The sequence below is a fragment of the Oncorhynchus mykiss genome, chromosome 3 (genome assembly GCF_057628025.1).
Source record: "Oncorhynchus mykiss isolate SJ-2025 chromosome 3, ASM5762802v1, whole genome shotgun sequence".
Lineage (NCBI taxonomy): Eukaryota > Metazoa > Chordata > Actinopteri > Salmoniformes > Salmonidae > Oncorhynchus > Oncorhynchus mykiss.
In genome coordinates this window covers 86,894,079-86,911,258 of record NC_143024.1, presented here as the reverse complement: position 1 = coordinate 86,911,258, position 17,180 = coordinate 86,894,079, and the positions used below count along the sequence as shown (strand labels likewise).

At 44.8% G+C, this 17,180-nt stretch overlaps 1 protein-coding gene across 1 annotated transcript in view; it reads right to left on the bottom strand.

Moving 5' to 3' along the window:
- The window catches only part of LOC110520589 (coiled-coil domain-containing protein 80), a 40,084-nt gene that overhangs the window by 18,953 nt on the left and 3,951 nt on the right, over positions 1–17,180 (bottom strand). The window contains exons 2-7 of the mRNA XM_036975211.2: positions 11,254–12,017; positions 10,749–11,114; positions 10,040–10,196; positions 6,252–6,388; positions 3,426–3,577; positions 785–888 (exon numbers count right to left, since the gene is read on the bottom strand). Of these exons, the coding sequence (XP_036831106.1) occupies positions 785–888; positions 3,426–3,577; positions 6,252–6,388; positions 10,040–10,196; positions 10,749–11,114; positions 11,254–12,017 (1,680 nt within the window). The remainder of the gene's footprint in view (positions 1–784; positions 889–3,425; positions 3,578–6,251; positions 6,389–10,039; positions 10,197–10,748; positions 11,115–11,253; positions 12,018–17,180) is intronic.

The window sequence follows — 17,180 nt, the reverse complement described above, 5'->3', positions numbered from 1 at the left end:
GTGTGTGTGTGTGTGTGTGTGTGTGTGTGTGTGTGTGTGTGTGTGCTGATTTACATTTGTTGTGTGTGTACCAGAGGTTGGCACAAAAAGTCCCAGACTGGTAAAACTCCTGACCCTATACGGACATGATTCATTTGTTGTTAAAAGGTTTAATATTGGTAATGGTGGAACCAGAGCAGGTCACATGGTTTAAAAAATCAAACTCCTGGAAAAACTCCTGACCCTGGGAAGGATGAAAATCCTGTTACAGCTACAGCCACCTTGTTCTTGTTCACATAAATTATATTTTAAGGAAGGACTAGGGGGTTTCCTATACACAAACACAGAGAAAGCAAAATGATTGCACAGTAAAATGGCTGAGCTTGCTTTATTCAGGTTTGCATCGTGTAGTCCCGCCCTATGCAACCGTAGGCCTTAATTAAAAATGAACTCAGTCTATGTCAGCTATTGTGTTTATTGATCAATTCCAGTGTCAATATATTTCAGTAAATATATATATTTTTTTTAAATCAAGAGTGGTTTGAAAAGCGTGTCCTCGCTACAAGTTTTCCAGAGGCCATGGTGAGACCACTGGATGATCTACACAGAGCCCAGATGATACTGCTGGCAGCACGCTGCTAGTGGATAGCTCTGATTTGACAACTGCCCAGTTTGTGTGTGTGCCTGTGTGCGTGTGAGCAGTTTATGGCCTGCTTCAGAAACAACGTGTCTTCCTGTTGATCTGAAAGTATAAGATAAATATGGTAAATATGGTAATAACTCAATGATTCCTTCTCATCCTCACCCAGGTTGCAGGCTTGGCTGGTCAGGGCGTGAAGCTGCTGCTGATAGGCCCATTCCTCATCGTTGGGGGCGGAGATTACAAACAGGCGACGCCTCCAACGGAACCTGAGAACTCAAAGACGGAACGAGGATGAGATGCAGTAGGATTAAACTATACGGTGATGTCATCAATCTCACGTATTTAAAGATCCTACAAGGCTCTTCCTCAAGACTTGAACAAGTCACTTCCTGTATAAACACTGTGAGTCAATGTCATTAGAACCAACAACCAACCCACTGGGTACTGACATCGTTTCAACGTCTAGTTTAGATTTACATCTGGTTGAGTTGTCAACTAACGTGAATTCAACAAAACATGTCACCATGTCATTGAATTTCGGTAACAAGTTATGTGAGAAAAAAGACATTTCTTTACGTTGATGACTCTACAATCAGTTTTCCACGTTGATTCATCGTCATCACATATAACTTTTTTTTTATTTTGAAATGATGTGGAACACAGTTGACTCAACCAGTTTTTGCCCAGTGGGAAGTCATTTCCTGTCTGAACACTGTGGGTCACGGTCATTAGACTGGAATTTAGTCTCCATGGCAACAAACCACAGTCAATCTGGTTAAAACATTTCAGTTAAATACAATATGCAGCACCAGTCAAAAGTTTGGACACACCTACTCATTCAAGGGATTTTCTTCATTTTTACTATTTTCTACATTGTAGAATAATAGTGATGACATCAAAACTATGAAATAACACATATGGAATCAAATAGTAATCAAAAAAGTGTTAATTAAACAAATCAAAATATATATGAGATTTGAAATTCTTCAAAGTAGCCACCCTTTTGTCTTGATAACAGCTTTGCATACCCTTGGCATTCTCTCAACCAGCTTCATGAGGTAGCCACCTGGAAGACATTTCAATGAACAGGTGTGCCTTGTTAAAGTTAATTTGTGGAATTTCTTTCCTTCTTAACAGTGTGTGAGCCAATCAGTTGTGTTGTGACAATGTAGGGTGTTATAGGTGTGTCCAAACATTTGACTGGTACTGTACATATTTAAAAGTGTGTGGACCCCTTTCAAATTAGTGGATTCGGCTACTCCAGCCACACCTGTTTGTGACAGGTGTATAAAATCGATCACACATCTATGCAATCTCCATAGACAAACATTGGCAGTAGAATTACCTTACTAAAGAGCTCAGTGACTTTCAACCTGGCACGGTCATAGGGTGCCAAATTTACAACAAATCAGTTTGTCAAATTCCTGCCCTGCTAGGGCTGCCCCGGTCAACTGTATGTTCCGTTATTTTAAAGTGGAAATGTCTAGGAGCTACAAAGAGTCAGCCGTAAAGTGGTAGGCCACACAAGTTGACAGAACCGGACCAACGAATGCTGAAGTCCGTAGCGCTGTCCTAAGGTTAAAACACTGAATACCGAGATCCAAACTGCCTCTGGAAGCAACGTCAGCATAAGAACTGTTTGTTGGGAGCTTAATGAAAAAAGGTTTCCATGGCCGAGCAGCCCACAAGCCTTAGATCACCATGCGCAATGCCAAGTGTCGGCTGGAGTTGTGTAAAGCTCGCCGCCACTGGCCTCTGCAATGGAAACACCTTATCCAGAGTGATGAATCACGCCTCACCATCTGGCAGTCTGATAGACCAATCTGGGTTTAGCAGACGCCAGGAGAATGCTACCTGCCTGAAAGTGCTAACTGTAAAGTTTGGTTTATGAGGAATAATGGCATGGGGCTGTTTTTCATAGTTTGGGCTAGGCTTCTTAGTTCCAGTGAAGGGAAATCTTAACGCTACAGCATACAAGAACATTCTAGACGATTCTGTGCTTCCAACTTTGTGGCAACAGTTTGGGGAAGGCCCTTTTCGGTTTCAGCATTACAATGCCCCCGTGCAATAATTGAGAACCATACAGAAATGTTATTTTTTCGAGATCGGTGTGGAAGAAGTGGCCTGCATAGAGCCCTGACCTCAACCCCATCGAACATCTTTGGGAAAAATTGGAAAGCCTAATCGCCCAAAATCTGTGCCCGACCTCACTAATGCTCTTGTGGCTGAATGGAAGCAAGTCCCTGCAGCAATGTTCCAACATCTAGTGGAAAGCCTTCCCAGAAGAGTGGAGGCTGTTATAGCAGCAAAGGTGGGACCAACTTCATATGAATGCCCATGATTTTGGAATGAGATGTTCGCCAAGCAGGTGTCCACATACTGTTGGTCATGTTGTGTATAAACGGTACCATAGTCAATTGATCCAAGACCAAGGTGTTAGTGTATCCTACAATACTGGAAATAAAATATTAATTTAGCAGACACATTTATCCAAAGAGACTTACAGTTATGTGCACATGCATTTTTTTTAACATATGGGTGGTTAGTGTTAATATTAATGTTGACATGGCCACCTGTCAATTCTGACCAATCCTCAGCTAGATCCTTACCTGGCAGAATGAGGCAATATTCGCACCGGCTATGGAGCAAAATGTATGTTTCATATGGAGCAAAATTTCAGATTCCAGCCATGACCATAGGCGTGACACACACACACACACACACACACACACACACACACACGCACACACACACGCGCACACACACACACACACACACACACGCGCGCGCGCACACACACTACCTGGAGAGGAAGTTCTCAAGTGATCTTGGTTTGTCCTCCTTCTTGCAGGCCACTCCATCTCTCTTCTGCTGTTCCATCTCTCTGATGCGAGAGGTGAAGGTGTCAATGTAATCGAACACAGCCTTCATGGCAATGGGAACCTCATAGGATTGCTGTTGGAGGGACACACATCATTAAGTCAGTGGACCAAAAAGGTAACCAACCAATGAAGGATTTGAGTGTCCATATTATTCTAGTGGTCAGGAGAGAAATGTAAGAAATGCTATAATGATTCCAATATTCCTAGAAAAACCTTGAAAACCCTGTATCCTGTATTCCAAGAGACTGAGCAATGTGTTCCAATTTGCTGTGACTTCACAGGCATTCTCTGCATGTTTCTGAGAAGCACAACCAGAGCAGCGGGCCATGGGGTTCAACAGAGCGGGCCATGGGGTTCAACACAGTGGGCCATGGGGTTCAACAGAGCGGGCCATGGGGTTCAACACAGCGGGCCATGGGGTTCAACACAGTGGGCCATGGGGTTCAACACAGTGGGCCATGGGGTTCAACACAGAGGGCCATGGGGTTCAACACAGTGGGCCATGGGGTTCAACACAGTGGGCCATGGGGTTCAACACAGTGGGCCATGGGGTTCAACACAGCGGGCCATGGGGTTCAACACAGCGGGCCATGGGGTTCAACACAGCGGGCCATGGGGTTCAACACAGCGGGCCATGGGGTTCAACACAGCGAGCCACAGGGTTCAACACAATAGTTCAGAACGTGATAAATTCCACCATGCAGCTTATTTTTTAGGAACAGCAGGGATCCCAGCATAAAATATGATATTTTATAGGGCACACACCCCCATTTCTCTCATACCCACACCCTGTAATAGACTGTCCTGTCTGTAATAGACTGTCCTGTCTGTAATAGACCATCCTGTCTGTAATAGACCGTCCTGTCTGTAATAGAGTGTACTGTCTGTAATAGACTGTACTGTCTGTAATAGACTGTCCTGTCTGTAATAGACTGTCCTGTCTGTAATAGACTGTCCTGTCTGTAATAGACTGTCCTATCTGTAATAGACTTTCCTGTCTGTAATAGACTGTCCTGTCTGTAATAGAGTGTACTGTCTGTAATAGACTGTCCTGTCTGTAATAGACTGTCCTGTCTGTAATAGAGTGTACTGTCTGTAATAGACTGTCCTGTCTGTAATAGACTGTCCTGTCTGTAATAGACTGTCCTGTCTGTAATAGACTTTCCTGTCTGTAATAGACTGTCCTGTCTGTAATAGAGTGTACTGTCTGTAATAGACTGTCCTGTCTGTAATAGACTGTCCTGTCTGTAATAGAGTGTACTGTCTGTAATAGACTGTCCTGTCTGTAATAGACTGTCCTGTCTGTAATAGACTGTCCTGTCTGTAATAGACTTTCCTGTCTGTAATAGACTGTCCTGTCTGTAATAGAGTGTACTGTCTGTAATAGACTGTCCTGTCTGTAATAGACTGTCCTGTCTGTAATAGACCGTCCTGTCTGTAATAGACCGTCCTGTCTGTAATAGACCGTCCTGTCTGTAATAGACCGTCCTGTCTGTAATAGACCGTCCTGTCTGTAATAGACCGTCCTGTCTGTAATAGACCGTCCTGTCTGTAATAGACCGTCCTGTCTGTAATAGACCGTCCTGTCTGTAATAGACTGTCCTGTCTGTAATAGACTGTCCTGTCTGTACTGACAGCAGTAGAGGGTTGGTTAAACACTGGAGTCTTTGTTTAATATGTCTAAAAACAACCTGCCGATTTACACACTGCTGTTATGAGAAGGTCCCGTTGTGTGAATTGAACCCGTGTTTGATCACTGCAGGATGTTTACAGTATGGTGAAGGCTGGTCAACCAACATGAGTATTGGTCTAATGGGCTCAACAGAGAGGTTGGGTGTGTGTGCTTCATTTAGTTCACTTGGCAAGACGATTGGGTTGAGTACAGGCTTTAGGTCTAAATGGAATGGTCTCAAAAGTACTGACAATCAGGTGGACCAGATGAGCTAAATTAAGCATATCTATTAGGAAAGAGAGAGATACAGAGAGAGAAAGAGATACAGAGAGAGAGAGAGATGCAGAGAAACAGAGAAAGAGAGAGATACAGAGAGAGAGAGATGCAGAGAAAGAGAGATACAGAGAGAGAAACAGAGAAAGAGAGTGATAGAGAAAGAGAGATATACAGAGAGAGAGAAAGATACAGAGAAAGAGAGATACAGAGAAAGAGATAAACAGAGAGAGAGAGAACGATACAGAGAGAGAGAGAGGGATACGGAGAATGCGAAAGAGGTACAGATGATATACAGAGAGAGAGAGATACAGAGAAAGAGAGCGATACGGAGATACAGAGAGAGAGAGGGAGAGATACAGAGGGAGAGATACACAGAGAGATAAAGAGAAATACACAGAGAGTGAGATAGAGAGTGAGCGAGAGAGAGAGACTGATAGAGAATGAGAGAGAGATACAGACAGAAGGAGAGAGATACAGAGAGAGAGATACAGACAGAGAGATACACAGAGAGAGATACAGACAGAAAGAGAGAGATACAGAGAGAGAGAGATATAGAGATACAGAGAGAGAGAGATACAGACAGAAAGAGAGAGATACAGAGAGAGAGAGATACAGAGAGAGAGAGAGATACAGACAGAAAGAGAGAGATACAGAGAGACAGAGAGATATAGAGAGAGAGATACAGAGAGAGCAAGAGATACCAAGAGAGAATGAAAGAGATACTGATAGACAGAGAGTTAACCCCATAGAACTCCTATGAAATGATTGTTATAATTCATAATTGTATTGGTAACCCCACCTTGAATCTCATGTCAGTGTCAGTGACGACCATGTAGAAGTGGTTGACGGTCATACTGAACTCCTTCCTCAGCTCTGTAATCACATCCTGGTTCACCAGATCCTCCTGACGAAGACCCTTCATAGGCTTATCATTCTCTGAGAGGAGAGGAATGAGAGAGACAGAGACAGAGACAGAGACAGAGACAGAGTGAGATAGAAACAGAGAGAGAGAGAGAGAGAGAGATAGAGAGAGAGTAAATTAAGAAAGAGTCAGCATTTAACACGAATTGGACAACCCCCTTCCAATCAGAGGACCGGATTGGTTGACAATTGACCGACCAGAAGGCGTGTGCAGCCTCAATAGTAAACATAGGTCCATATCAGTCCACAGCATGTTCGGCATAGATTATTAGTACTCCACCTATGCCTGTCTCTTCAGCTCTGCAAACATCAGAGTAGTAAGGAGGAGACAAGTGGAAGGGACTAAGAGTTGTTTTTTGATGAGCGTCTCTGAGGTCAAATAATCTCAAGGGCAGAGATTTACCATCCAAAACGAGGGCAATCGTGTGTTTACTCTAGGTTTACTGCTTCCTCTACGGAGAAGAGACACACACGCCCACACACCTCAGTCACTCACTCACTCACTCACTCATTCACACTGACACCCTCTCTAATACAAAACACTGGCACTTCCCTCTCTCAAAAAGAGTTAAAGGAAGATGGCTGAAGCGGGAGAAGCCCACCTAGATTGTTTATCTTATTTTTATTTCCTTCAAATCTAAGGAATTTCTCACTCTGTTTTAACATGGATATTCCTTCTCAAAAAAATGTATTCACAATTTCTTTCCTCCTCATTCTTGAAAACCATGTACCAGGTCTTCCTCTGTTTTCGACTTGAATCCAGAACACCCAGAAGACCACAGCTGTCTTTAATATCAGGTGATGATAGAAGACCACAAGAAGACCACAGCTGTCTTCAATATGAGGTGATGATAGAAGACCACAGCTGTCTTCAATATGAGGTGATGATAGAAGACCACAGCTGTCTTTGTTATGAGGTGATGATAGAAGACCACAGCTGTCTTTAATATCAGGTGATGATAGAAGACCACAGCTGTCTTTAATATCAGGTGATGATAGAAGACCACAGCTGTCTTTAATATCAGGTGATGATAGAAGACCACAGCTGTCTTCAGTAGAGACTATATGTTAAGTTACTGCATGTTTTGACTGGAAACCGATCATTCTCCACACTTAGGATGATTTTGACACGATATGTTAATTAGGGATCCAAAACGTCTGAAATGCATGATGTTAGTACCGTATCAACAAAGGTTTTACACCGATATATAACCAATATGAAGATGAAGATTTTTTCAACCCAAAATCAAACCCTTTCTACAGAAAACATTTTCATCTTCACTTGGATTACATACAGTATATCTGTAGGTATATGGTTTCTAAGGAAAAGCAGTGTTGAGTCCTATCTGGTTTGGGTAAGTTTAAATAGTCACAGTGGGAACAACATCCCTTATACACTTTCTAATGAACTCAGTCACCGTGTTCGTGTATACATCAATGTTATTCTCCGAGGCTACCCAGAACATATCTCAGTTCACGTGATCAAAACAATATTTAAGCATGGATTCTGATTGGTCAGACCAGCGCTGAATAAACCTTAGCATGAGTACTTCCTGTTTGAGTTTCTGCCTGCATGAAGGGAGGAACAAAATGGAATCGTGATCTGATTTGCCGAAGGGAGGGCGGGGGAGGGCCTTGTCGGCTTCCTGCAAGAGAGAATATCAGTGGTTGAGTGTTTTCCCAGCGCGAGTACTATAGTCAATATATTGATAGAACTTCGTTAGCGTTTTCCTCAAATTTGTTTTAATAAAATCCCCAGCTACAATAAATGTGGCCTCAGGATATGTGGTGTCCAATTTGCAAAAAGTCCGGTGTAGATCCTTGAGGGCCGTTGTGGTATCGGCTTGAGGGGGAATATACACGGCTGTGACTGTAACCCGAAGATAATTATCTTCGGAGGTAATACGGTCAGCATGTGTTTTTTGAACACATATTTTAACCCCTTATTGTTGGGAATGAGGTGCATGCATAAACAGATACAGTGGGGCAAAAAAAAGTACTTAGTCAGCCACCAATTGTGCAAGTTCTCCCACTTAAAAAGATGAGAGAGGCCTGTAATTTTCATCATAAGGTACACTTCAACTATGTATCTCTAGCTTAAACTGACAGATTTTGATGGGGATTTTTTTCTTATGTTTCTTAGATTGACCAATGGGTGCTTCAATAGACTCTGAAGGATTACCCCAGAAAGCTTAGATAAGTTCTCACTGCTTAAGCCTGTCTTTCCTCTCAGTACCCTATCACGTTCACTTGCTCTGTCCTATCACCAGGCTTACTTAAAGATGAATCCAGATCTGCTTCTTTCCACTTTCATTTTCAGCCCAATGAGACATGGGTTCCAACCTGAATGTGTGTTTTGCTCATTTCCTGTCAATGATCCCACAGTTAGTTTCCTGTAACTGCCTATTATAGTCTACAGTGACATACAGAGGCCAATCAACTGAGCACACATCTGGTATGAGAGAGTAAACGCCATTACGTTTCATCTCTGGGAGCCAGAGGTATTTGCCACTGTCACATTGTCATCATAACCAGTATGTTCAGTGTCATCGTTTGAGCCTCTGTGCTGCAGACACTGTAAAAACACCTGGAATCCTTCAGTTTAAGACAGAAGGGGTGAAATAAGGATACAACAGTCACAAGGTCCTTATTCAGTTTCCATCTGGAACTCGGCATGTAAGTTAGGGGACTTGAAGCACTAGAGGAAATGTGTACAAGTGGAGAGGATATTTAAGACATGAATTACAGTAGGGCTGAATATTTTACAAATACATTTACTTGAAGAACAGTGCAGATGAAGAGTTTGGTAACATAATGATAGTTTGTGCTGTTTGTGTTGTCATTCAGTTATCAAACATTGCATCTGCACTGTTCTTCAAGTAAATTCGTTTTTTCTTCAGACACTGTCTTCTCCTCCTGACACAGACCCGGTCTTCTCCTCCTGACACAGAACCTGTCTTCTCCTCCTGACCCAGACCCTGTCTTCTCCTCCTGACCCAGACCCTCTCTTCTCCTCCTGAACTGGACTCTGTCATCTCCTCCTGACCCGGACCCTGTCTTCTCCTCCTGAACCGGACCCTGTCTTCTCCTCCTGAACCGGACCCTGTCTTCTCCTCCTGAACGGACCCTGTCTTCTCCTCCTGAACCGGACCCTGTCTTCTCCTCCTGAACCGGACCCTGTCTTCTCCTCCTGAACCGGACCCTGTCTTCTCCTCCTGACCCAGACCCTGTCTTCTCCTCCTGACACGGACCCTGTCTTCTTCTCCTGACCCGGACACTGTCTTCTCCTCCTGAACCGGACCCTGTCTTCTCCTTCTGAACCGGACCCTGTCTTCTCCTCCTGAACCGGACCCTGTCTTCTCCTCCTGAACCGGACCCTGTCTTCTCCTCCTGACCCAGACCCTGTCTTCTCCTCCTGACACGGACCCTGTCTTCTTCTCCTGACCCGGACACTGTCTTCTCCTCCTGAACCGGACCCTGTCTTCTCCTCCTGAACCGGACCCTGTCTTTGTGAAACCCTTCCATATCTTACATCCTCTCTGTATACTGTTTACCATTCAATGTTTATAGTGCCCCATTCACCTCCATTCACCGAACCATTTTACACCACATTAAGATGGTGGTGCCGACCCTGTCTGTAGTGGTATGATGGTTTAAGGTACTTACCCAGCTGGTAGTGGTCTATCTTCATGGTGGAGTTGGTGAGTGTGCCAAAGATGGTGATGATGGAGACTTTCCTGATGGCCATCTCACACACCGTCTCCAGGTACTCATCCCTCTGTTGCAGGTACATAGTGCTCTCCTCACTGGGGGCTGTTATGATCTGGAGACACACACAGAGAAAGAAAGACTGGGTTAGACCGGGTTACACACACACACACCGCTGTTGAGATTATGTTTACATTAGACAGTCGGGAGGGAGAGGATGAGGACTGTATTTCCCACCCTGCCCTTGGCTGCACACCTATCATCAAATTCTTGAAAGGCTATACTCCAATCTATAACAACACAACTATACAGTCTGCTAGTACTCTAAAGCTGTTAAGTCAGTGAGAGGCAGTTTACTACAGCACTTATGTCAGTGCTATGACGTTTCTGGCAGTGTGCTATTGCTGCTATTGTATTGTGGCTTTGATATGTTCTTGGGATGTGGAACAAATTATATTTAAATCAAATGTATTTTTGTTATTAGTTACAATATCCCATATATTGCTTCATTAGTTCTCTAAAGTCTTCTATTTGTTTCAGTGGTGCGTTTGTAGTCCTGACGGTTTCTCTGGGGATCCTGACGCCACACCCAGAAACAAGGGGAAACACTTTTCTTACCACGAGTCATCGCTTGTTCTCAAAGCAGTCCAGGAAGGAAGCCACTTACCACGAGTCGTCTCCTGTTCTCAAAGTAGTCCAGGAAGGAAACCAGGGATCCCCTAGAAGGCGGAGGCTTCTTGGTGGGTTTGTAGTACTCCTCTTTCTCAGGATTCTTCGACACCTTCTTTCCGTTCTTCTTTCCGTTGTTTTTGCCCTCCTTCCCTGCCTTCGCTCCTCTCCTCTCGGCCTTGTCCCTCTTGGCGGCCTTGTCTGGTTTGCCCTTCTTCTTTTTCTTCTTCTTCTCAGTATTGTCGTGTTTTCCCTTGCCCCTCTTGGCTGGGCTGACCTTTGTGTTGACCTCTGTCTGTGTCTCTGGGTCGCCGACGGTGGGCCGGCCAGATTCATACTTCTCCTCATACTCATTATTTAACACCTGTATGAGAGGAGAGGAGAGGAGAGGAGAGGAGAGGAGAGGAGAGGAGAGGAATATTTAATTGATCACCAAAATCAAGGCTGATCCAACATTCTCAACAGCAATGTAATAAGTGAAATGTAATAAGTCCACTGCATACCATCTCATTCTTCCTCTTGGTAGGTTTGCCCTTGGCAGGTTTGTGCTGGGTGGGCACCACTTCTGGCTGCTGACGGCCATTGTGTTCCTTTCCCTCCTTGTCTGTTCGGTTGTCCCCAGACGGGGTGGTCGTGGCTGCGTACCTGTCCCTGTCCCTGTCTCTGCCGTTATAGTAATATGGCTCAGCCGTGGTCCTAGGGACAGGCAGCCAGTCAGGGGTGGTCTGGGCTTTTGTGGGTCTCTGGGTTGTGGTGGTAGTAGCAGTGGTGGTCTGTCGTGTGGTAGTCTGTTTAGTTGTGGTCGTTGTAGTCTGTTTAGTTGTGGTTGTTGTGGGTTTTGGTGTGGTTGTCGTGGTGGCTTTTGTCGTGGTGGCTTTTGTCGTGGTGGCTTTTGTCGTGGTCCTTGTGGGTCGCATAGTTGTGGTAGTTGCCGCTGTGGTAGTTGTCGTTGGCCTCGTTGTCATTGTGGCAACAGTGGTGGTTGTCGTGGGTCTCCTCATTGGCTTCCTCACATGCTTCCTCTCTGGGGGCGGGTCTACCTGTCCACCTGTTTCCACTACCGTCCCTGAGTCTCCGCCCCCCTCCTCCACCTGGCCCTCTACTCCCGCCCCTTTACACTTCTGGACGAATCCTTTCTGTCGGATCTTCTCAAACTTCCTCATTGGTGCCTTGTCGATGACCTCGTACATAGCCTCCAGCCTGACTGGATAGGGATACCTCTCCTCCACCTGGAGGGTTTTCCTCAGGAGTACCATTCCAAACTTACCTGGACAGGACAGGGTGACAGATAAGAGAATACATTTACTTAATAAAATAGTCTGGATTTCATCACTTTGGCCACAATCAACATGCAGAAAGGAGACAATCTCACCAAGCACGCTGTAAGCATCCCAAACTTACCTGGAAAGACTCAGATTTATGTTTTTTTCCCTCACAATTAAATTTTCATGTTCACTGCTTTTCAGCATATCATATGCAGCAAAACATGCAAATAGCCAACACCACACGCCCCTGTAACCCCCACATCAAACAGCTGACAGGTTTGAATGGACTAGGACAGGTGTGACCAGTATGGTGATGGTTCATTGCTGGGTTGTTGGCGTTGTGTCACTAAGTTGGTTTGTTTTGTTAAAAACTGCTGGGGTATTGATGCTGGGTGCTGGGTTATTGGTGCTGGGTTATTGGTGCTGGGTTATTGGTGCTGGGTTATTGGTGCTGGGTTATTGGTGCTGGGTTATTGGTGCTGGGTTATTGGTGCTGGGTTATTGGTGCTGGGTTATTGGTACTGGGTTATTGGTGCTGTGTTATTGAGATCACAGGAGGCTGCTGTAGGGAGGACGGCTCATAATAATGGCTAGAACGGAGTAAATGGAATCAAGCACATGGAAACTAAAGGTTGACCAATTATGATTTAGATTTTTCAACGCCGATACCGATACTGATTATTGGAGGACCAAAAAAAGCCGATACCGATTAATCGGACAATTTTTATTTTTATTTATTTGTAATAGTGACAATTACAACAATACTGAATTAACACCTATTTTAACTTAAAATAATACATAAATAATATCAATTTAGCCTCAAATAAATAATGAAACATGTTCAATTTGGTTTAAATAATGCAAAAACAAAGTGTTGGAAAAGAAATTAAAAGTGCAATATGTGCCATGTAAAAAAGCTAACGTTTCAGTTCCTTGCTCAGAACATGAGAACATATGAAAGCTGGTGGTTCCTTTTAACGTGAGTCTTCAATATTCCCAGGTAAGAAGTTTTAGGTTGTAGTTATTCTAGGAATTATAGGACTATTTCTCTCAATACGATTTCTCTCTATACGATTTGTATTTCATATACCTTTGACTATTGGATGTTCTTATAGGCACTTTAGTATTGCCAGTGTAACAGTATTGCTTCCGTCCCTCTCCTCGCTCCTACCTCCTACCTCGAAGCATCGTTACCCATCGCTCCACAAAATCTGCGGCCCTTGCAGAGCAAGGGGAACAACTACTCCAAGTCTCAGAGCGAGTGACGTTTGAAATGGTATTAGCGTGCACCTCGTTAACTAGCTAGCCATTTCACATCGGTTACTCCAGCCTAATCTCAGGAGTTGATAGGCTTGAAGTCATAAACAGAGCACGAAAGTGCTGTTTAACACGAAAGTGCTGTTTGAATGAATGCTTACGAGCCTGCTGCTGCCTACCATCACTCAGTCAGACTGCTCTATCAAATATCAAATCATAGACTTAATTATCGAACAACAAATCCAAGACCTATTTGTCTTTGTCTTGTCTCGTCCCATGTGTATATATATTTTTCTTTGCGTTCTTTTTAATATTTTTCCTAAACCTCAACTTCAAAATACTCTCCAGCAACCCGCCTCACCCAATGTGGTGTGGATCTGTTTTTTTCCTAAAGCATTTCCATTTACCTCCGAACTGGAATACCTCAACTGAAGCTAGCTAGCTACCAGCTATCAGTCAGCTAACCACTGCTAGTGGTCATCATCTAACCTTTAGCTCGGAAAGCTCTCGCCAGTTCGTACAACGCATTTCAAACCAGAAACATACCGGACCTATTTTTCTCTACATATCCACGAATTCCTACCATAAACTCTGAACCTTTTCATCTGGATACTCACAGCTAGCTAACCGCAACCTGGGTTGACTACTCCTGGCTAATGTTTCTGTCCCGGAGCTAGCACCAACTAGCCTGTGGCTAGCCCATGCTAGACCCATCTCCCGGCTTACTCCTGGGCTACAATACCCGGACCCCTTCTACTGCCGATACGGGGCACGGTACCCCACCTATCCTCTACGACTGGAATACCGACATAATCTGCCCGAGGATTCCAACATGCCCCTCAGGCGCGATGTCCGCTGCTAGGCCTGCTAGCTACCTAGAGCTACTTGGATCCCAACTAATTCCACGACTGGTGTATTGACGGCACCGCACGAAGAGGCAAAAACAGACTTACCCCCATCGCGACGTCCCCCACAGGTTAACTTGCTAGACCCGGTCTGTTAACTGCTAGTTTGCCTTCCCCATTCTGCTAACTGCTAGCGTGCCTGCCCCGTTCTGCTAACTGCTAGCTTGCCTGCCCCGTTCTGCTAACTGCTAGCTTGCCTGCCCCGTTCTGCTAACTGCTAGCTTGCCTGCCCCGTTCTGCTAACTGCTAGCTTGCCTGCCCCGTTCTGCTAACTGCTAGCTTGCCTGCCCCATTCTGCTAACTGCTAGCTTGCCTGCCCCGTTCTGCTTACTGCTAGCTTGCCTGCCCCGGTCTTCTAACTGTTAGCGTGTTAGCATCGGCCTGCTAACTGTCTGAATCGCCGTGTCCCCAGTCAGCCCAACCACTCACTGGACCCATATGTTCACTTGGCTACACATGCCTCTCTCTAATATCAATATGCCTCATCCATTACTGTCCTGGTAAGTGTTTACTGTCTTATTTCACTGTAGAGCCTCTAGCCCTGCTCAATATGCCTTAACCAACCATGTTGTTCCACCTCCTACATATGCGATGACATCACCTGCTTTAAACGTCTCTAGAGACTATATCTCTCTCACTCAATGCCTAGGTTTACCTCCAATGTACTCACATCCTACCTTACCTTTGTCTGTACACTATGCCTTGAAACAATACTATCGTGCCCAGAAACCTGCTCCTTTTACTCTCTGTTCCGAACGTGCTAGACGGCCAGTTCCTATTGCATTTAGCCGTACCCTTATCCTACTTATCCTCTGTTCTTCTGGTGATGTAGAGGTTAATCCAGGCCCTGCAGTGCCTAGCTCCACTCCTACTCCCCAGGTGCTCTCATTTGTTGACTTCTGTAACCGTAAAAGCCTTGGTTTCATGCATGTTAACATTAGAAGCCTACTCCCTAAGTGTGTTTTACTCACTGCTATAGCACACTCTGCCAACCCAGATGTCTTAGCCGTGTCTGAATCGTGGCTTAGGAAAACCACCAAAAACCCTGAAATCTCCATTGCTAACTGTAACATTTTCCTCCAAGATACAACTGCCAAAGGGGGCGGTGTTGCAATCTACTGCAGAGATAGCCTACAGAGTTCTGTATTACTATCCAAGTCTGTACCCAAACAATTTGAGCTTCTACTTTTAAAAATCCAACTTTCCAGAAACAAGTCTCTCACTGTTGCCGCTTGCTATAGACCTCCCTCTGCCCCCAGCTGTGCCCTCGATACCATATGTGAATTGATATCCCCCCATCTATCTTCTGAGCTTGTGCTACTAGGTGACCTAAACTGGGACATGCTTAACACCCCGGCCATTCTACAATCCAAGCTTGATGCCCTCAATCTCACACAAATTATCAATGAATCTACCAGGTACAACTCCAAATCCGTAAGCATGGGCACCCTCATAGATGTCATCCTAACTAACTCGCCCTCCAAATACACCTGTGCTGTTTTCAATCAAGATCTCAGCGATCACTGCCTCATTGCCTGCATCCGTAATGGGTCTGCGACCAAACGACCACCCCTCATCACTGTCAAACACACCCTAAAAAACTTCTGCAAGTAAGCCTTTCTAATCGACCTGGCCGGGATATCCTGGAATGACATTGACCTCATCCTTTCAGTAGATGATGCCTGGCTATTCTTTAAAAGTGTCTTCCTCACCATCTTAAATAAGCATGCCCCATTCAGAAAATGTAGAACTAGGAATAGATATAGTCCTTGGTTCACTCCAGACCTGTCTGCCCTTGACCAGCACAAAAACATCCTGTGGCGTTCTGCATTAGCATCGAATAGCCCTCGTGATATGAAACTTTTCAGGGAAGTTAGGAACAAATATACACAGGCAGTTAGGAAAGCTAAGGCTAGCTTTTTCAAACAGAAATGTTGATCCTGTAGTACTAACTCATAAAAGTTCTGGAACACTATAAAGTCCATGGAGAATAAGAGCGCCTCCTCCCAGCTGCCCACTGCTCTGAGGCTAGGAAACACTGTCACGACCGATATATCCACTATAATTGAGAATTTCAATAAGCATTTCTCTACGGCTGGCCATGCTTTCCACCTGGCTACCCCTACCCCGGTCAACTGCCCGGCACCCTTCACAGCAATCCGCCAAAGCTCCCACCATTTCTCCTTCACCCAAATCCAGATAGCTGATGTTCTGAAAGAGCTGCAAAATCTGGACCCTCTCTTTCTAAAATGATCTGCCGAAATTGTTGCAACCCCTATTACTAGCCTGTTCAACTTCTCTTTCGTATCGTCTGAGATTCGCAAAGATTGGAAAGCTGCCGCGGTCATCCCCCTCTAGACCCAAACTGCTACAGACCTATATCTATCCTACCCTGTCTTTCCAAGGTCTTCGAAAGCCAAGTTAACAAACAGATTACCAACCATTTCGAATCCCACCGTATCTTCTCCACTATTCAATCTGATTTCAGAGCTGGTCATGGGTGCACCTCAGCCACGCTCAAGGTCCTAAACAACATCATAACCGCCATCGATAAGAGACATTACTGTGCAGATGTATTCATTGACCTGGCCAAGGCTTTCGACTCTGTCAATCACCACATTCTTATTGGCAGACTCGGCTGCCTTGGTTTCTCAAATGATTGCCTTGCCTGGTTTACCAACTACTTCTCAGACAGAGTTCAGTGTTCACTGGCTACAGGTTATCTACAAGTCCCTGCTAGGTAAAGCCCCGCCTTTTCTCAGCTTACTGGTCACCATTGCAGCACCCACCCGTAGCACGCGCTCCAGCAGGTACATCTCACTGGTCACCCCCAAAGCCAATTCCTCCTTAGATCGTCTTTCCTTCCAGTTCTCTGCTGTCAATGCCTGGAACGAACTGCAAAAATCTCTGAAGCTGGAGACTCATATCTCCCTCACTAGCTTTTTAAGTGCCAGAGCAACTCACATATCACTGCACCTGTACATAGCCCATTTGTAAACAGCC